The sequence below is a fragment of the Pseudopodoces humilis genome, chromosome 2 (genome assembly GCF_049639895.1).
Source record: "Pseudopodoces humilis isolate 2021_Gansu_Grassland_sample_001 chromosome 2, ASM4963989v1, whole genome shotgun sequence".
NCBI classification, from domain to species: domain Eukaryota; kingdom Metazoa; phylum Chordata; class Aves; order Passeriformes; family Paridae; genus Pseudopodoces; species Pseudopodoces humilis.
Window position 1 is genome coordinate 69,319,897 of NC_142201.1, and position 22,110 is coordinate 69,342,006.

At 42.2% G+C, this 22,110-nt stretch overlaps 1 protein-coding gene across 1 annotated transcript in view; it reads left to right on the forward strand.

Moving 5' to 3' along the window:
* Positions 1 to 11,207: 11,207 nt before the first annotated feature.
* The window catches only part of ATP8A2 (ATPase phospholipid transporting 8A2), a 315,299-nt gene continuing 304,396 nt past the window's right edge, over positions 11,208 to 22,110 (forward strand). The window contains exon 1 of the mRNA XM_005516272.3: positions 11,208 to 11,327. Coding sequence (XP_005516329.3) covers positions 11,249 to 11,327 — 79 coding nt within the window. The 5' untranslated portion in view covers positions 11,208 to 11,248. The remainder of the gene's footprint in view (positions 11,328 to 22,110) is intronic.

Below are 22,110 nucleotides of genomic sequence, written 5' to 3' on the forward strand. Positions count from 1 at the left end.
TATTAAATGGAGTTCAACTGCTAGCACTAATCCAGAGTCTATAGAAGGCCTTAATGTGGAAAATGACCTAGAGCACTGCCTTAAGCATGACTCCTGGAGGAATACAGAGAAATACCAGGTTGAATTAATAGGTTTTTCTACTTGTATGTGTGATGCTATTGGTGACTTTCTAGCTGATATTGTAGCCCTGTATGTCTCTCTAATAGTATCTTCTTTAATAATGTATCACATAGAAGTGGATTCCTGTGTTGCCACGTAACGCACAACAATTAGCAACATGTGCAAATTTATAAATAAATAAAATATAAAAGGAAACAGTAAATGACATCAGGTTATGTCCTGCCACTTCATGCTTTTGTCTTGATGGGAAATAACTATTCCACTTTTAAAATCAGATGCCACTTCCCCATGCACATGCTCCTGCTGAAGTAACCCGCTGCAGTTATCTGGTAACTACCAAGTGACTAATCAGAGCCAAACCAACCTGACCAGCAGGCCAACTAGGAATGATGTGGGGCAGGGCAGGACATCCCGCAACCGTGTGAGGATATGGTGGGCCATGTTGGTAATCGGTGTGCAAGGTGACGTGGGCAGGAGAAACTTCTTAACGGAAGAGAAATGCAGTGGACTCACCCCAGGTCTGTTCACACAAATAAAACAGGCCCTACAGGCCAGTATGGTGGGGCAGATACTTTTCTTTAAGAAAGCAGCATCTCCAGTGCCAATCTGAAGAAGACGTGGGGAAGAAGCAGGAGGAATCGTGTCTGTTTGCAGTTCAAAGGCTGTGATCTCATCAGGATCACAGAGACCCAGTGGGATAGCTCACACAGCTGGAGGGCTGCAACGGATGGATACAGGCTCTTTAGAAAGGACAACGATGGGGAGGAGCTGCCCTTTTCGGTGAGAGCAGCAGGAATGCATGAGCTCTGTCTCAGGATGGATGAGGAGCCAGCTGAGAGTCAGGTCACAAAGTTGCAGGCAGACCAGCATGGGCACTGTTGTAGCTGTGCCACAGACCACCTGTTCAGAAAAAGAGGCAGTTGTGATCTTCTTCAGACAAACAGTCCAGAAGATCTCTGGATTATTGTTTCACAAAAAATAGTACATATTCTTGCCAGTTTCCTTTCTTTCAATATCCACCCCAGAAAAGAGACACTGACGTTAATTTGATTGTAGGTTGTAGGATTTACCAGTTCCTGAGGAGGCTTTGAGACCCAACTCTCCTTTTGAATGCACTGACCATACATTAGTGTAGTCTGCAGGATTTCAAGGGAGAGAGGAGTCAAATGTCAGCTCAGGATTATTGTTATCTAGTCATATACCATGGTTATAACTGGAGCTGTGCATACCCAGCTGTGGTCAGAGCAGCATTCAGAACAAAAGACACGGCCATGCTGCCAGTGCAGCACTCAGAGATGAGTGTTTAAAATTAAAAATATAATTAGCTCTCCTGAGATCCTGTGCAGTTAATCTGGTTTCAGCCTGCTCGCAGAAAGCATCAACAACAGGCGAGCACTGCCCAGCACACTGCAGACTTTCTTCAGCCCGCTCATGTTTACAGTGGGAATGGGGTTAGCCCTCCTTTTGGACACACAATGTGCCTCACAGCAAAATTTCTTCCATTTCTTTTTTTTTCCCCTGGGCTTACCCTAAACTTTGACTAGTCTGAAAGAGACCTGGAGCAGGTTCACCAGATACTCAGTGCACATTGCTCCTTGGCATTCACACTTATTCCAGAAGGTGTTTATCCCAGCACTAAATTTATCTTTAGTGTAATGTAAATTGCCTGAAGTGCAAAAATGAAACATATACACACTAAAACAAAACAAATACATCTTTGATTTTCTTTTACAGGTTGAACAGCTAAAATGGGATATGTGGGATCACTTTGCCCCATTATTATAAAGCAGTCCTTTTGAAGACCGAACTTCAGGCATTTATAACCCACAATTTAGGTTCTTGTCCCGATTAAAGTAGGACAGATAAATGATATCGCTTGTACTTCCAAGAAAAGCACTTGAATTGTGTGTTGAACCTTTCCATCTCATCAGTAATGACTTCAACTTGGCCAGTTCCATTGTGATGTATTTCCTTGCACAGCATCTGATGTACCTTACAGAGCTTGTGAGCTATTTTTGCAGTTCACACACATTTGAGCTCCATTAATAATGGCTCACTCTTTACCTTCAGGCTTGCGTGCCCAGGAAAGCATATCATGTTGCTATTTTAATACAGAGGTCTTGCCCTTTTCTGACTGAGTAATGCATGAATAGAGCAGTTTGGCTGCTGGTACAATTTCTTTTGCTGTGTTCTTAAACACATTCTGCATACAGTTTATTCTGTTTGTTCAGTGTTATCAGAATATATATAAACACTGAAAGAGTAGGAATTGCTAGTATGTGTATGAGCATACACTGCAGTTAACCTGCATAATGTGTAGCAGTTAATTTGAATATATATAGTGAGAGTAAAGAATCATATTATTTCAGCAAAGGATTTCTAAAATTTAGCCCTCTCCCCCCTTCATTTTAAAGTATCTCCAAGTCTAATACTAATTTTTTTTCTTGTTACATGAATCTCAAACTATGATTCTCACCTCCCAGCTGATTTCAGTCACTCATGCATCCACTGTGCTCTGATGTGAATCAAGGTATAGCTCCTTTCTCTGTGATCTAGGCTGTGAGATGTGAGTGATACAATTTGAGGCATCCAAAACCTCAGCAAGTACCGTGACAAGATTCCTTCTCACTATGATGAAGGCAGAACAACTTGAATGAACCCGGACTATTTTGGACAGGAGCACACTGAGAGCAAGAGCCCGTGCAGTGCCCCAGGGCACAGGGCCCCCAGCAGCATTCCCATGTGCTGCCTGGACCAGCTGAATTCGGATTTCCTTCGGTTTCCAAGAGGAAATATCTCACAGCAGGAGAGGGCGCCAGACAACAAGGAGCAAGTGGTGGCTTGGCGGTGAGTCTGGGAGCACAGATCTGCCTCTGAAGGGGATGGGTACAGGCAATAGGGCACCATGTGACAACCCACCCTCAAGGGGAAGCGAGCACTTCAGCTTCGAAAATGCTCATCGGTCAAAAGGAGCGACAAAAGTCCGAGGGTCCACAAACAATCAGAGAGTTTTACTACCAAATTACACACTTGATGTGGAAATTGGTATGTTAGCCCCAGACCTGCCACACAGGCACATGGCACTGGGTTTTGGGTAAAGGGGTAGGGTGAAGGGAAAAGAAAAATTAGGCATATGGTAGTGGGTTTTGGATAAAGAGATAGGGTGGGAGGGAAAAGGGAAATTAAAGAGGTTAATTAAAAAGGGAAAGATTATTTTTTAAAAGGAAAAGAGAAAAAGAAAGGGGAAGAAAGAGGAAAAGAGAGATAAAAGGCATCATCAGCCCTTGTTCCAGCATTGATCCAGCTGATAAGAGGCCTATCCTTTTTCAGCATCAGTCCAGCTGATATGCAGTGATCCAGTTGAGCCAGTCCATCTGATGAGATGTCCGAGCTCTGGGGGCACCACCTGGGCTTGGGATTATTGACAAGTTTCTCCACCCCAAAGACACTTTTCTCACTTTCCATGTTAATTAATTATCATGCAACCTGTTCTTTTAGGCCTTTCTGGAAATGGCTCAGAGGGCTTCAGGAATCTTTGATGGTTGATTTGAAATAATGCTGAGGAAAGCCAGCTGCCAATCCCACGGACCATGTATACTTCCTGCCAATCAGTCCTGCACTCTGCTGTACTGTGCTGTGGTTCTTTCTCATGGAAAAGTGCTGCCCTGCCTCCACCTGGCACCCCTTCTCCAGCCAAAATGTGTTTTTTCTCACAGCATGCTAGTACCAGTCGTCCTTGATTATTACCAACAATTCTTGTCTGTTATTACAAACAGTCCTTGGCTGGCTCCACAGCTGTCCGGTCATCGGTATTTGAGACATACACATCCCTTATCTTTTGGGAACTGAGAGCTCAAAAGGATCCCCCTTTGGACCACTGTCCATGGGTTATAAGACAATGGGGTTTAGTCATAATTATTTTTCATACAGGCTGCAATTCAAGTCAGTAACTTTCAAAGAAAATTCATCAACAGAAATAGGATTCCACTTGGGTTGTTATTCAGGCAAGAAAAAATAAGTTTCCAAGGATGCTTGTTAAAAAACAAATGATAATTAGACAACACTCTTTGCTGGGAACAGACAATATTTCTGATAAGCTGGAGAGGGGCTTAGTCCAGGTGCAGCTTGTCGAGGCCGAGACCTCATGAGCATTTCTCATATGACAGAGCAGCCTGAGCAGGGAGGGGGGTATGACTAAAGTTAGCTTTTCTGGGACTCTGCACACCGTGAACCTGGGAGGCTAGGGGAGACGCTCAGCCGGGCCCCAGCTTCCCCGAAGAGGGAGGAAAAAACCCAGGACCAAGGAAAAACCCATTTCCCTTTGAGCTCCGCTGTGCCGGCGCTGCCCTGGAAGGGAGGGCAAGGCAGAAGCTCCTTGGACGTGCACCCGTGGTCTTTGTTTCTCCGGGTGTGGAGATACTAACGCGACCTTAAACCAATGCTAGCTTCGAAACAAAACGAATTAGCTCTGTTTGAAATAACGCCGAGGAAAGCCAAAAGCAGTGACTGCTGCTCGACTGCCGGCACCGCCGGGACGGAGGAGGCGGCGCCTGCGGGCGCGGCCGGGTCCCGGGAGCTCTCCGAGGTGCTGGAGCGGCTCCCGCTTGGGGATCCAGTTTGGGGAACGCGGCTCTCCCCAGGGCAGAGACACCGCCAGCCCGTCGGAGCACTGTTTCTCCAGATGGCCCGAGGGAAGCCACCGCAGCTCCCTCTGCCTCCTCCGCCCTGGGGAAATAGGGATGATGACACTGCCTCTCTGTAAGCTCCCTGCAGACGCGTGTCCAAGAAGCAGATTTCCAGCCTGCAGAAACGGCTCCCAGCAGAGGAAGAAACGTCAGGTAGCAGGACACGAGCTGGACCTGTTTCCTGAACAGCAGCAGGGCAGAGACCAGGTCCCTTTTATCCTAGTCTGCCAAAACACTGCAAATAAGCAGAGCTGTGAGTGCTGGTCTCCAGGGCATGCAATATCAGAATCACAGAACCATAGAATGCTTTGGGTTGGAAGGACCAAAATCCCTTGCCATGGGCAGGGATGCCTTCCACTTGACCAGGTTGCTCCTGGCCCTGAACACCTCCAGGAATGGGGCATCCACAACTTCTCTGGGAAACCTGTTTCAGTGCCGTTGCCCCTGTCTCTACATGCTCTTGTAAAAAGTCCCTCTCCATCTCTGTTATAATAAATGGTATTTCAATTAGTTTAATTTTTTAATTCTTCTTCTTATTATTTATTTTTTATTTTTACTTACTATATGTTGTATACAACACTGTTTTTTTCCGGTATCAAAGTATTTAAAGCAAAGTCCAAGTCACAGATAAACTCTATACTGAATTCCATTATTTCTAATCATACGGTGCCTTGGCCATAGCAGATGGTTCAAAATATATTTCAGAATATTTACACACAAGCTCCAGAATATGCTTTACCTTAACATTCTCTCAAGTGTGTCCATTCTCTCAGGTTTCTTTTCAGACTTTCTGAGAACATCTCCTTGGGACTAACATTTATTTTTCTGCATTTGTTTACAGCTGTACAAAGTGACTGCCACCAAATCAGTGTGGCAGTATTTTACACCTGCCTTGGATTCCCTTTGCACCAATATAATTGATTATAAAGCCAGAGAATATTGGACTCACATTAGCCAGAAACCTAGCTGTGGGACAGGGAAGTGAATCAAAATAATGAAAATGCACCTCATGCATTTTGAGAACTATTTACATCCTGGAAATCAATCTCATCTTAAACATTTCCTATGAAGATAGGCTGAGAGGGCTGTTCAGCCTGGAGAAGAGAAGGCTCCAGGGAGCCCTTAAAGCACCTTCCAGTACCTGAAGAGGGGGCTGACCAGAGAACTGGGGAGGGACTTGTTACAAGGGCATGGAGTGGCAGGGCAAGGGGGAATGATGTTAAGCTGACAGAGGACAGGTTTAGATTAGATATAAGGAAGAAATTATTTACTGTGATTCTGGTGAGGCACTGGAACAGGTTGGCCAGAGAAGCTGTGAATGCCCTATCCCTGGAAGTGTTCAAGGTCATGTTGGATGGGGTGTGGGCAGCCTGGTCTGGTGGAAGGTGTCTCTGCCCATGGCAGGGGGTTGGAATGAGATGATCTCTAAGGCCCCTTCCAACCCAAGCTGTTTTAAGATTCTATTATTTTTTTCATTAAACTTCAAATTTCTTCAGTATTATTCTTCTTTGCTTAAGAATACATTTTTTTCTTAATTACTAGCTAACTACAAACTTGGCTCCATATAAGCTAAGATCAAAACTATGGTCTACTCTACCATATGTCTTTCCTGTGCAAAGCATTTGTAGGGGGTTGTTCTACACAGAGCTTTCCATCAATTTCCAGCCTGATTAATTCTTTCTGTTGATGCCATTATAGTGGAATAAAAATTACTTGCTCCACTTTAGCTCACTGTCTTTTGAATATATCTTTAAAACCATACAAACTTGGAGTTATTCTGGAAAAGTAATAATGCTGATATTTGTTTCCTGAACTAACTTGCAGGTGTGAAGAACTTGTTATAATAAGTTCTTAGTCTTGAGTATACTAGAAAAAAATACATTATTTTTCACTATTTTCTTTATTTGGTTTCACTAGTGTCAGAAATAGAATGGGCTCTGTATTTTTAAGTTTTTCAGTAATTTTCAGGGAAACCACAGATCACCTCATGCTACAAAATGAGTACAAATTTCAGTTTCCAACATACCAATATGATTATTCTATTTACTGTAATTTTATTTACATATGTCATTATTCAAAAATCTGAAAAACCTGAATGGAACGTAAATAGTGAAGATGGCTACATTTCCAATTTTTTTTATCTTTTTTCCCCCATTTCACTTACAGGTAATAGTTTACCCTTTCTCTACCCCTCCCCCCCTCTCCCATGCTCCCACTGAATATGCAATTCATAGTATTTTTTTTTCCACCTTCAAGTTAAATTCGTGGGTTATGGTTAGCTGTAGAAGAGTGTTACTGTTGAGCCCCTTCTGCTCTATGAAGTGTAGGAGACTCCAGCTCCTTTAAGAGATTACGGGTGGGCCATGCATGCATTGACACATGTTCACATATTTAAGGTCACATCCTGTATCTGTCTATAGATAGCAGCATCTCTGAAAAGAAGATCCTTAAGTTATTTCATTTATTTTCTCAAGCTGAGTGATGCCAAGCACACTTTCTCTATCAGTCTAGAAACAGATCGTTTACCTTTTTTTTTTTTTAACCTTTTAAAAAATGTCATGATGAGTGACAGATACCTCCCCTGTAGCTCAGCATATTATCTGCATCATGTTCATTATGATCCTGTGCATGTAAACAAGGGCAAAGCACCATGGCACAAAGATTTGGTTTAAGACCAAGAGAGTCTATTATGTTGTTTTTCATCTTGTTGGTTTGTTTGTTTTGTTTTTTTTTTAAGACAAGCAGAGCTAGACAAGCAGAACTGGCACGCAATTACTCTCATCCTGTAGCCTAATATCACCACTGCTGGCAGGAGGCCACAGGCTTTGTCCTGACTTTGCAAGGCCTCAGGACTGAGCCTCATTTTGTTTGACCTTTTATTGACCTGTTTGTGGCTTTCTTTTACTTAGTTGCAATAGCAATATCTATAATGGGACGGTAGCTATTTCTAATTGTTTTACTTTTGTTTAACTTTGTATGGCGCCATTGTGGCTTTTATATGGAGAGTGACAAAAGTTCTACTGTGGAGAATGAGATGTTTATAACTAACATATTGATGTATAACATCATTTATAACTAATATAATGATGTATAACATCATTTATATCTAAGATAACGATGCATAACATATTAGCACGTAGAGGAATACAGGCCTTGTATGACAGCAGAGTCCCCTGAGAGTGGACTCACAGGACACTATAGAGGCATAGGATGATGAAAAAAGGAGCACAGCCTTGGCACTGGAGAACTTGGGGCTACAAAGAGCTCGTCACCAGTCAGCTAAAGCAGTGCAGATCTGGGAAGTGGACAAAGATAGCTGAGAGATTACACAAAGAACAAGAATGTACCCTACATAAATGGCATCACATACAATACAATTGGATGTAAAGTGGAGCAGTAGTCAAATGTATAAAGAGCAAGGTGTGAAGGCATTTTAAAAACCATACAAAAATAGCCTTATAGCAGTTCTTTGCTTTTCTCAGCAATGAATTTATTGGGAAGACACCAATGACCAGCTGCAGCCCCGACACCCACTGCTTTACAAAGGCCAGCACTGTTGACTATTGGTCTCAGAGGGAAGTGGAAGGGTAAGCATCACACCAAAAAAAAACCACAGACAGGGAGAGTGTGACTACAAAAAGTTGAAATAGTTTCTTATTTCTGTTCTTTTTCTTTCAGAAGTAGTAGTAGCATTCTTTCATTTTTTTCATTTTTTCTTTCGTTTTGATAATAATTAACTCTCACCTTTGATTAGACTGTTAATGTTTTCCACTACACCAATAAATTCTGAGTAATGTGTGTTTCTTTCCATTTTTTTTTTTTACAGAACCAGTCTCTGTGTATAATATTAGTAATTGGAGCAGAGGATGCATCTCTTTGAATTTTTGGAAATTTGGGCTTAAAAATCTCTCTAAGGTCCCAGACAGCATCTGGCACAGTCAAAAATAGAATAAAGATATCCTGTCTCCCAGTCTGGCACATTAACTACAGGACCATTCTTCCTGCCTTTGCTTTATTTATTACATTGAAATAATTATTATGCATACTGAGCTATTTGAAAGTACATTGCTATAAATACTAGAAAAGTGAGCACATTGTAATTTGAAAAATACCAACTCAATTTTTTTTTGGTACATCATTCAAACCATGGAGCCATTATGACAGACCCCAGGGAATAATACTGCCATGACTCATGGTCCGATAATACACAATTTAGTGCACATCAGCATGATGACAAAGACAGGCATTGCATAACAAAATTACAAAGGTGAGTCCTGCACAGCAGAATGAGCTGTTTCTTTCCTCAAAGCTCAGGGCTAACTCACAGCTTGTCAGCTGGTTACTAATGAACATGAGCTTTCAGAAACACAACTGCTCTGGACTGCACACTTAAGTTTTCCTGCAGGCCCCACTCTTAAGCCTGCTGGGCAGGACTCGGGTTCTTTCTCAGTTATCGAGATTATCCTGCACACTTGGTTTCCTTGGACAATTTTGCGGTCCACTTTCTCCCCTCAGTGTCCCACTAAACTGCAGTATATGATTATATCCACTTGTGATTTGAGACAGATTTTGCAGGCATGTTTCCTTTGAGGTCCTTACTCTGAGCAGAGGCAAAAATGTGTTTTGTTTCTTCCATGACCATGCCTGGTCATTAAATGCTCAGGAAGCGCTTTCCATGGAGATACAGCCCATGTCGAGGTGGGCAATTAAATCTCCTTGAGGCACTGAAGCAGTCAAGTGTAGGTGAGTGAGTAGCCCTTGCAGCTGCAAGGCAGATGGTTTTCAAGCTGGAGCACTCTTGAAGAACATTGATTGTGCAGAGGTGAAAGCAAGTGCAGTGCATGTGAAGGAACAAATGTGCTCAGCTGCTACATGGGCTCACAGGTAGGCAGTCCACAATACTTTAAGTGTACTGTAAACACAGGTCACCTGAGGGCTAATTTCTGATGAAAAAGTAAACATGAATCCAGGAGTTGCCATTCTTTTTTTGGTCTTTTTTTGGGAGCAATTTATTTGACTTTGAGCTGACAGCTTGAACCCAAAGAGAACTTCACTTTAACTTGTCTGATAGCTAACAATATATGTGAAGTGATTCCTTGTTCCCCAGGCAATTTTTTCTGGTACAAAGATACTGACCATAATAGAAAATAATTTGTGGAGAGGAGAAAGAACAAGCTAAGGGAGAAAATGATGTTATGAAGATAACCAGCTCCATGTCATGGTCTTAAAATGGGAAAGCCATGCAGGAATGCCAGCACTGGGTATTGTCCTTACTGGATGATTTAATTCACAAAAGCTCTTGGGCCACTTCTCCCAGAGTGACAAAATCCATGAGTAAAATCTTCTCACAGGCAAGAAATATCTGTCAGCAGCAGTCCTGTTGCATAGCACACATCTCCAGTGGGCTATGATGCATTCAGTGCAGTCACTGTCAAATGCCACCGTTCTGGATTACTTTGAGTTTAGGAAGTGCAAAGTGGTTTGTCGACAATATTTCTATTTCTAACATTTTGTGAAGTTGTAGCTAGAAAGTATCACTTTCTATACTATATGTGAGGACACCAAAGTACAGCAAGATTCAGAGGTTTAGTATTATTTATGATCTTTGAAGTAACACCCAAGTTACCCATCATGAGTGGTAGCCAACTCTGTAGGGTCAAGTGGTTTACATACAGTCTTAGGGCCACTTGTCACAGACCTTCAAGAAGACCTTCCCATTTCTTATGCAGTAGATCTTCCCAAAACTCAATATATCGTTGTCCTATGGTGATTCTGCCTCTTTTAAACCATTGTACCTCAAAGCTCATCTGGTAGAGAAAAGAACCCACTAAGATGTGGCAGACCAGGATCTGTAAAGATTCAGAGATGCTGCCTTACCTAATTTTTTTTTTTTCCTATTAAGTTACGCTCCTTCTTTGCCTGCCCTTAATAGGTAAGTTCTCATGGTTGCAAATGTTTTGCACAGAAAGGTGATGTGCTGTAAGTGCTACATTGATGAATATTTCCTCTGTTTCTTTTTTTATCCTTGATTTACCGGACATTTTGAGAAGGAGCTGCATCTTTTGTGATGAGGCTGGCAACATGCCACAGTGATGAAAGATGCCCTTGTAACCGGAACAAAGAAGCCCGGTTAGCGATCCTGATCCCAGCGGGGGCTTTCGTGGGATGCTTTACGCACCTAAAATGTCTAGTAAAATACTAGTTGCAGACAGAGACCTCAAAACCCCCCACCAAACCCAGGCCCTGTCTTCACGGCACCTTACGCGGTGGCTCACAGCGGGCTCACGGAGCCGTGAGCGGCTCCCCGGGAGGGCATCTCCGGGCCCGGCCAGGGCTGAGCGCCTCGCCCGCCCCCGCAGCCCGGGCGCGGCGGTGCCGGCGGCCGCAGCGCGGCGTCTGCGTGCGGGGGGGCCCATGGCCAGCGCGCCCCGGCCGGCCGCACCATGCCGAACAGGGCCGGCCTGGACACCGCGCTGAAGATGTCCCTGCGGCGGAAATCCTCCAAGATCCACTCCTCGGCCGGTGAGGAAAGGGCGAGGCGAGGCGGGCGGGAGCGGCGCGGGGAGGAGGCGCCGCGGCGGAGGAAGGCAGGCGCGGGGGAAGGGAAGGGAGGAAGGGAAGGGAGGAAGGGAAGGGAGGAAGGGAAGGGAGGAAGGGAAGGGAGGAAGGGAAGGGATGGCAGCGGCGCCTCCATGGCGCGGCCGGCCGGCCCTGCCGCCCCAGCTCCCCGCCGGCCGCGGCGCTCGGGGATCCCGCAGTGCCGCCCTCGGGGGCTCCCCTCAGCGAGGCGGTGCCGCGGGGCCCGGGCACAGCGCTGCCCGCCCGGGCCGGCCCCAAGGGCACCGCGCCCCCGCTGCAGAGCCCGGCCCGGCGCTGCCACCCGCGCTGCCGCACCTGCCAGGCATCCCGCCGCGACCCCGGGGCCCGGCACCCGCGGCGTGAGCGGCCCCGAGGGGCACGGCGTCCCCCGCCGTTCTCGCGGCTCTGATAGGTTTGACAGGAAAATTTCTTCTAGTCAGAGGGCAGTACCGCCGGTGCAGGGGAGACAGGGGTGCCCCCACCCCACCACGCCGGTCAGGGGCGTCTGTCCCGTGATCAAGAGCGAGGAGAGCATCAGGCACTGCAGTGAGCCTGCGGAGAGGTAAATCACGAGGTTTCTTAAGAGGTTTATTTAGGAAACTGTTTGCCAACTACTTCATAAACAAACAAACAAAAATATATGTACAGAAATGGAAGACTTTGAAGGTAGAATTCTGCTCCCAAAGGACTTAGGCTGACTTCTGTAGGACCAAGGTGCATTCCGATTTCAGCTGTGGTATGTTTTGCTTGGGCATAGATGAAGCGTCAGTGACATTGCTGGTGACTTACAGACACCCGTTCCTGTGTGAAATATTTAGGTGCCTAGTACAGTCTCTGTGGTGAGAAAAAGTGTAGTACAATGCTGCTTCAGCACTTTTTGTTTCAATGAGAAACGTGCGCATTTCCTGATCGGCTCTGCTTTGGGTTAAATCTCAGACCATCTTGGAAAGCATTTGCTTTTGGATGATGCCGTATTTGAAAATGTCCTTTATCCACTCATGGCTGTTCAGCTCATGGAACCAGGCTAGAGCCAGCTGAAAGGAGAAAGCCACCTTCCCTTTGGCTTCTCTGCACAACCTGGTCACTCTAGTAACAATTCCCTGTTTGGTCTCACTGCTTGGTAGCAAGGACAGATCTTCAGGGACTTCTGCATAGCTGCTGAAGTAAGTTGGATGCTGAGCAAAGAGGTGTGTAATGCCTGCTCAAAGGAAATGGTAAGGTTTCAGGGTAGGATTTAGCATATTACCAGCTTTACTTATCTTCAGCCTAAGCCATTCAGATGAAACAGTTGCAGTTAAGCAGATTCCACTTTTCAGTGTTTGGGGTTGTGTCCACTTCTGCAAGTCCGATCTGAAACCCTGTCCTGTGATAGGGAGGCTCCTTTCCCAGAGCTGCAGTTTGGCAGATCTTTTTGTGACTTAACATTTGGCATCCAAACCTGGGCACCCTTCAGATACTGGATTGGCACTTGGAGAATGTTTAGCTTCTGTGTGGCATACATAAGGAGTTGAAGCTTCTGCTTTTGTAAATCACAGAATCACACAAGATGGGTTGGAAGGGATCACAGAGAGTCCAACCTCCCTGCTCAACTGGGGTCCTCCTAGAGCACATTGCATAGGATTGTGTCCAGATGTTTCTTGAATATCTCCAGTGCTTGGTCATGGACAATCCACAATCATTCTTGTGGATCTAGGTGGTTAAGTTGTGCCTCAATTATGCCATTCCTCTTTAGTCAAGAAGAACACTACCTCTGTGATGGTCTAACAATGTCTTTTTATCTCAGATTTTCTAGTCTCCTGCACTTGGTAGTGTGACTTCCACGTGTGCTAAGGCAGAAAAAAGTGTAACTGGTATATTTGATAGAGTTTTAAACCTGTATAGATAGAGTTTTAACACCGGTATAAAGCACTTGCCAGAAAAGCAGATGATGTAAAAAGGAGAATTTAGAGATGGGAAGTCACCTTCTGCCACTCAGATGATCATTGCTCTTCTTTTTTATGCATTTGCTCATTCATCGATTTTTTTTTTTCCTTGTAAAAGTGAACCTCTTTATTGCTCTAATGTTGTACCAACCAAGATAAATTGATTTGATTTAAATTATTCTCAAAGTCTCTAGCTCCTTACTGTTGTAACCACAGACATCAAAGACTAACTTGTTCTTTTCCTTCCTGCCTCCTTAAAATTACTAAAAATAAAAAAATGTCAATATGACATTGGGTGATTATACAATGGCATTTTTATTTTTAGGGAAAAAATCGAATTTCAGTTTTATAATGGATTAAAAGTACAACTGATCTTGATAATACTTACTGTGGTATTTCAACTGCTCACTGATACACATCAGCAAGAAAAATATTTTTAGTGTCAAGATAGTAACAGAATCTTCTTTAAGGACATGAGGAGCTGAAATATAAACATCATTTAATGGTATGAAACAATACTCCTTTTATACGTTTTTCATCTACTTTTCCTGTGACATACTTGCTTATAGTTTATGCTGCGTTTTTGATCTTAAGAGTCTTACGCCTTTCTTTGTAAAGGATCTATCTCTTCCATTTTTCAGAGAAATGTCTATGCAAGAATTTTTTGGGGCTATTTTTGTGCTGTGATATAATTACCATGATTGCAAATGTTGGGAAGTGTCATACAGAGCAGTTAAAACTCTACACAGGCACTTGTACTTTCCTCAAAGCTTTTATCCTTGAGCAAAGATGGTTAAGCATTGGAACAGGCTCCTCAGGGAAGTGTTTGGGTCACCATGCCTGGAATTGTTCAAAAATGAGTAGATATGGCTCTTTGCTATAAGGTTTAGGGGGCATGGTGGTATTCAGTCAAAGGGTGGACCTGATGATCTCAGAGGTCTTTTCCAGCTGTAATGATTCTTTGATTTTATCTGTAGTCGTTTACAGGTTATACGTAATTCCTGTAGATACATATGAAATGCACAGGTTCCATAGGTGAAATACATCATCAGCTTTGCATGATGGCTGTTTCTGCTTCAAATAGGGTGTAATTTGGTTTTGTGAAGGACAGGTTCAGGTGGTGTAAGAAGCATGAAGGCTACAAAGCCTTAACATTGAAGCTCACTCTGGTCACCTCACGTGATGCCTACATCCTATTTTGCAGGAGGATCAGCAGTTGCCTTGGATGCATTTTTAAGCAAACAACCCCTATGAAGGGGTCAGCAAAGTGCTGAGCAAACAGATTCGTTAATTACTATTGTTAAAAGTGTTTAACTAAGAGTAAAAGCCCTGTTCTGCTGAGAGAAGTGTACCTGGCATGAGTAGTGACAGTGGGGACTGACCAGGGGGGTGTATTTCCTCAGCAAATGCTTTAACTGCCGTTAGCATCACCAAGAGTTACCGAAACATTGAGCAAGACGATTGCAGCCGTAGCCTTGGCACACAGAAATTCCGCTTTGTGATGCGAAACTTTTCCAGGTGAAGACTAAACTCCTACCAGTTTAGTGGCAGAAGTTACTACTGAATAGACAGACTACTTCAGTCCGTGTTTGTTCATGCACACACTCAAACTGCGTGGTGGCAATTTGGTGTGTTACAGACCTCCCATTTCTTTTCATCCATGTTTAACTGGCACGCAGCGTTGTGTAATGTGCAGCTTATTCTGTCACATCAAAGGCCCGATCCTATTTATGTAAACACCAGTGACAATTATGCCTTTTGACAAAGCGCTCATCACAATAAACCCCATGCTTTACGTTACTATGTTTCTATAGTAGCACAAAGGGGAGCCTTCTCAAGCTGTGTGGGATCTCGCACGACTCTAAAGTGAGGTGGTGACAGTGACAGGGCTAACTGGAGGCCAGCCTGAACTTCTGCTGCCTTTGCTTAAAGCTTGTTTGGCTGTGAGAGTTTTCATTAGAATAGGAGGGAATTTAAAATACCCCTGCTTAGGACGGTGAATTAGAAAAAGGTGATTTATGCACAGTTACTGTGGAGCAACTTCATAAATAACCAAGGTCCTAAGAAGAGTGGCAGAAGAAACATTTTTTTTCCCCCTACTGTGATGGGGGAGGTGAGATTATTAATAAATCCATTAAAGATCAAACCACTCATAAGATAAGGAACACAGTTATTTAGGAGTTAATTGAGGACATAAGAGATTTAACTATCCTTCTGTTTCTAGGATCAAATTAAATGAATGTATTTAATAAAAGTTAAAAATTCCACTCTGCTGTATAGCTAATATATGAACTCTCTTATGTTATGCTACTTGAGTATTCATAACTCCATTGCAAACAGACACATTTATAGACACATGTCTATTTATAGAAACTGTTTTATTCCTTCTCTGTGCCACTCTCTCCACAGGACTTTTGTTTCAGATTTTAGTTCTCTAGCAATATCTGCTTTTAGTATACTTCCCTGTGCTGGGTGAGTCAGTGCTCTCATTTTCTGGGTAGACCTAAAAGCACTGCCCTACTAGTGTGATTTGGCAGAAATGCCACTGTAGTTCCATGAAGGATGAAAATATCTAACAGTAAAATGACTGCAAAGAAACCTGCTTCTCTGTTCAAGGTCCTAGAATATCACCAAGACGTTGGAACTGCTGGGTGTACTTCCTGAATGGAACGCACTGGGCACAGAAAGAATAGTCATTTAGCATTGCATTTCCATTGCCACAAGGTTTGAGTGCAGTCTTGATCTCTGCCAACTCTGTGGGTTTTTTTCTTTAACCTGGAAATCTATGGCTTGAAAAGTGAAGTTGCTCTAAAGCATTCCTTTTTCTTCTTATCATTAATCCTTCTTCCCTCCCCAAGAAGTTTCAAGCTGATAGCTCCCATTGACTCCAGATGGTATTTTGGATGATCATCTGAAAACTGATGTCAGCATCTAAAACTGATCACTCTCCAATTAGCAACTCACAAGGCATTTTTGTTGTAGTGAAGCCTTGCTGAAGGCCCTACGAACAACCAGCTCATCTGTTTCCCCAAGCACCTAGGTTAGCTTTATTACTACAACAGGGAAGACTTATTTTCCTGTCCCATGTTGTATTGTGACACATTTGAATTAAGCCTGTAGTAGTACAGATACTAGAATAGCTGTTACAGACAGTATCTGTAGAGACCGATTGCCAACATGTTCTTTTAAGGGATAGTTAATCACAAAGTCTTTCTTGTACATATACCTGATAGAGCAGAGCAATATACTAGATTTTGAAAAGGCAGTTGAGTATCTCTGCAGCGACATCTTTCTGCTTCTGGGACAGCTCTTAAGTGTGGCTTGCCACAAATACTTTCTTTTCAGTCTCTTATCTTTTCCAGTTAAGCTACTTAAGCCTTTTGGAGCAGTTCAGGGATGTAAGACATGGCATCTGAGAGCTTTAGATAACTGATTCCTAGCTGGTACACTCAAAGGGTAATTTGGAAAAGATCATTGACATGGTTGAAGATTGAGAAAAAAAACTCCAGGTTTTACAAAGCTTGGGGGTTTATTTTTATTGAAAAAAAAAACCCCTTAATTATCAATATTGAAAATACATTATTTTCAGTTATTCCAGTGTTTCTTAGGAAAGCTATCAGATTTTTGATTATCATTATTGCCGAATTTTTCATAATGAATCCTGCTCACTAGAAAAGTTTCTGGACAGTTTTTTTTCCAGCCCAAGGAGTGGATAGATGCCTGCCTGTTTCGAAGTTCCTGGCTGTCAGATCACTTGCTGAGTGGTACTTACATGACAGTAATTCTAGATTTTGGGACATTTTAAATGAGATTACTGGAAACTACAATGGAGCAAAAAGACCTGAAAACTGAAGATGCAAAGTTTTATATTTCAAGCCAAGGGGTGATAAAGCAAAGCTGATGTGATGCAGATTCTGGTGAGTGACCCAGTCCACCCACCTATTTGGACTCCTCACAGAGGTGACACAATCCCTGCAGTTACAATATCACATCCATGTACATGACATTCACAGGAGGTTCTCCCAACAGCTGCAGGTGCAGCTTGCAGTGAGTTCTAAAATCAGTTTAAATGAACATGAACATGAAGTGTCAGTAAATTAGCCTCAATACTCTCATGTTGTGATGAAGAATCACAACACATACCGTGGGTTTTAAATATATTTCTGCTGCTATTCCCCCTTTCACAGGGTACTTTTGTTAATTCTAGTTCTGATTAACATTTTGAAAACTCTTGCCTTGGGGTATTAGTGCAAAAAGCAGGTAAATGAGAACTTGTCCTCCACTTGACTAAAATGGAAGAGCTATGATTGTATCAGTTCATAATGGATCCAGTAAAATGTGTCAGTTTGTTTTAGCTAATGGTTTGGTTTGATGAATCTACCTTATTTTAGAGTGTTGGAAATCAGGATTAACACGAATTAAATTAGTGTTTAGGTTCTATAAAGGACAGAAGGCAGCCTAACATCTTATTTAAAATTGACTGCGAGGTCTTGATTTTTAATTTCTAATTACTCAAATGTAGATGACCAAACCCATTAATTTGATTTTATTAAATGAGCAGGTAGTTAGAAAAAGTGAAAGCAAAGGGTTTATCTCCTTATAATAACATCACCCTGATAAATTTTTCTATTTTGAACAGAAGGAGGGCTCAGGTCTTATCTCTTGTCAACCCAGCACTGTTCTGCCTATTTGTACAACACAGAGTAAAGGCATTCTAAGATCCTGTGCCTGTGAGATCTAGGAACATTCAACCCAGTGCTTATTCAAAGGATATATGAAACAAGTACCCCAGGGTTTTTTGTGCCTTTAAATACTCTAAGCATATGTTGCCTTGTTTAACAGATGCTGTTTATTTGTAAATGGGAGAAAGATGCTGAAAGAGCATGCGCAAAGTCAACGTCAGCCATCATAACTCTGAAACAGATACAGAGGTTACATCTGCATTTGTCATATCAGTTACACAGCTGGGAGTCAGGATTTAAGCTGGAAGCTTGAATCTGAAATCCAGATGACATTTAGTCAACATTTCTGCATCACTGGGAAAGCTCAGTGTAGTTACTGCTTCAGTGGTGCCATGGCTACTGTGTGGGAAATGGAAAACCAGAAAATTCTACAGACGCTGAAGGGTTCAATCTGCAGCCTTAGAAAGGGCTTGGGTTAATGTAATGATGAAGGTACACAGACATTGGGCAGAGAAATTATAAACTTAGGTTCCTATAGTTACAAGTAAGAATATGCCTAGAGTAAGTAAGAAATTATATTAAGTAAAATAGTTTGAAGTTTGAGCTGTAATAATGTTATTTATAAAATAGGTTAGAGATCTAGAAGCTGTAATAGAAGTGTGTGTATGGGTATGTGACCTGTCAGCTTAGTGGCTAAGAGACAGAGGCAGTGCAGCAAAATTAAGCAAAGGTGATAGTTTAGTAAGTAAAAACAAGTTTTGTGTCAACTGTCTATTAGACCAAAATGTTATATATTGCTGTGCAAAGAAGAAACCCGTGACTACCTTGAGCTATGGCTGACTTGTTGCTCCTCTAAATCTCACTCCTTCAGACTGACATCTTATCTGGCTACTTGAGCAATAAATCATCTCAAAGCATGGTGGTCCCATTCCTCCTTATTCATCTCGACACTACTGAAATACATTGCACTGAAATACATTGACATCAATCCTGGTGCCTTGTTTTGAAGCGAGACCCAGAGACAGGGGAATTAAGGTATGCAGGTGCTACCCAGGCTGGGAGGGCACCACTTCTACTTTACAGATTAACAATCAAATCTTTTTCCCAGATTTTCACTAATACAAATCTGCATCTGGAAGCCATCCTTGTGCCATTTACCTGACTGGTCATAGGGGAAAAAAGGAGCTTTCATAAGAGCCTAGCAGACAGACAGGTGGAGAGAGTGCTAGCCCTGCCCCAGCCAAATTTATCCTAATGCTGCACTGTCTGAAGAGGGGGCACCGTTCACTATCAGTTCTTAACTAAAATCCTGATCCTTGCGGAAGTTTTCCCACAATCTTCAGTAAAAAATAAAAAAGTTCATACTCTCTGTTTTTTATCAAAGTAATTTTATTTACAAATCTGAAATTTGCTTATCTCATTTTTGAAAAGTTTTTAAACCCTACTGGTCATCATCGGGGTAACAAAGCAGGGTGATCAGTCTTCAGAAAGAGAAAGGAGTGCCTAGAAAGATCTGAAATATCTCAGGAGAAAGAGTTCACTTCTTACAGAAAAAAAATTTTGGGGGTCTGGGTCCCAAATAAAGACACTGGGAAAGTGCAAGTATCAGTCAATGACCATGCAAATGTGCAAAGGAACTCATTACTTAAGAGTTATTTTGGACCCATTCCATCTTGTGACATTGTCCTGATTTCAGCTGGGACAGAGCAGTGAGCAGCTGCATGGTACTTACTTTCCAGCTGGGGTTAAACTTCGACAGATATTTTTTCAGGTCTTTCTATATAGTGCTGAGCACTTAAAATAGGAAGAATTAAGGATACATTTTCTGGAAAAGGTGAGCTTCCTCCTGTGAGTTGTAATGTATACTGTCACTAAAATTGTCCAGTAAACACTGTATAAACATAGCTCAAGATGAAACTTTCCCTAGTGCCTTCCAGGTAGCCCTTCTGTCATGGATCTCTTAGTTGGGACTGTGAACACGGTATCTTCCACACACAACATTGCTCCATTACCATTCACTCTCTTGTGACAGAGTCGGACATGTGCAAAATCCAAAATCCTACAGTAGACCCAAGAAGGCCTCTTTAGTTGCAGGATCTCCCCTGAAAACAAGAAGTTTGGTTTGTATCACAGTAGATGCACCTGCTTTAAATCTCTGGCCACTTCCATCCCTGACTCCATATTCTGTGCTATCTGCCTCAAGTGTTCTTAGCCAGGTTGGTTCTGGTAGGAATTCAAGTTAGATGCAAGGGACTGTGTCTGGCATGGCATAGGAGAGAGCAGTAAGTGCTCCCAGCCTGAACAGCTGGAGAGACTTCAGCAGTCCTAAACTTTCACCATCAAGAAGTACTGGGCTGCAAAGAAGATTCTGCAATCCTCAACATTGGATGGTTTTGTTGAAGTTTTGGCTTGCCAGCTAATTACCCAAACCATTTTCTTTGAGGGCTTTCTGCCAAAACCCCAAAGAGAGAGAAAATGGAAATAAAATAGCTGTAATAATAAATCTGATATGATCTTGTTGAGACAGTGCAATTTTGTGTTTGTGCTAAATAGCAGGGGACTTAAATAATTTAGTATTCCTTTCTGGTTCATTAGACAGCCAGATTCCCAGAGTGTGTGTACTTGCCATTCCTGCTAGAACACTGTTGTTTACAGAGACATTAAACTCTCTTATCAGTGTCATCTTCTATATAGAGAAATCCTGACAACCAAGGACAAGAGTTAATCTTAGATAGTCTTCCTACCAGAAACCTCCTCCCTTTTTTAAAATTAAAGTTCCTTCTTAAGACACCCAGCACTTTACAGGCACAAACATCTTGCTGAGTTTCTGCATCATTATTTTACAGGCTTCAAATCAAATCAGAACAGTTTTGCCCTCTGATGAGATGAAAAGTTTTATGTTTCTGTGTACCAGTTCACATCTTGCCAGGGCAGGTGGTACTATTGGAGTGTACATGGTCATTAATTTGAGACTCACCAACTGCAACCATATTTTTTATTAACTTCAGAGCTAGTACACAAACTAGCATTCAGTAATAAAATATTAGTATCCTGAGCAGAAGCCACAAAATTTACTGAGGTAGAGAAGGGCAGCAGTGATGTGGTAGCTTCTGTCTTTGTGAGGAGCTAAAGCTGTTTCACTGCAGTTTCAAGTATTTTGTCATGAGTGGCTCCAGAGCAAGGAAATAATTTTAGTTATCGACTTCAGAGGGCAAGATGAAGATTACAGGCAGTTACATAGTGTTTGTGTGGTGCTGGGAAACATGCAAAAGTATTTCTTTAGCCAGGTAAGTTTACAGCCGTTAGAGTTACATTTATTTTTTTCACAGTTGCCATCTGGCTTTGGTGGTGTCAGACCTCATGAAACTAAGTCCACCTGGATATTCTGGACAAAATAAACAGAACATGACTTTTTATTTAATCCCCTACTTTAGAAAGGTTCATTTTTGCAAGGTAATTTTATAAACTATATTTCTGTAGGTTTTTTGGCATTATTTTATACTGTCTAAATTGTTTATTAACAATGATTCCATATTGACATAAACAATTCTAATAAGAAAATTGATATATCCAATTCTGTAGACTAAAATTTGAGAAGAGTGATTAACAACTTGAAGAAGGGGGAAGGGAAGTTCTACATTAAGAAGATTGGCAGCGCTTCAACTAGAAGACTATGCTGTGACTGAGGCTATAGCCAAAAATAGAATTGGATTAACAGAAGAAAGGCAAGTAGATAAAACTAAGGTCAAAGCAGAAATAGATGCTTTAGAATTACCTCATGCAGCAAAAGATATGAAGAGATATTCAAGGAGTTTTCCTATTATATGCACCTATAATGGAAAAATCAATTCACAGTAAGAAGAACTGTGAAAGATGACTCAATAAGTTAATTAAGAAGAACTAAGTTTTAAAATAGGCAGAAAAAATGACGATAACATTTTCAGATTGTTTGTACAGGCTTTAACATGCATGCTATTACAAATAAATCAAAAATTAACCTGTAAAAGACAGCTGTTGTAATATCAACATTTACAAAAAGGAACAGTAAAAATAATTTGGCTAGACACTCTCATCGAGGTAGGGTAACATAGTGACAAGTCAAACTCAGTAGGTTGTGCTTTA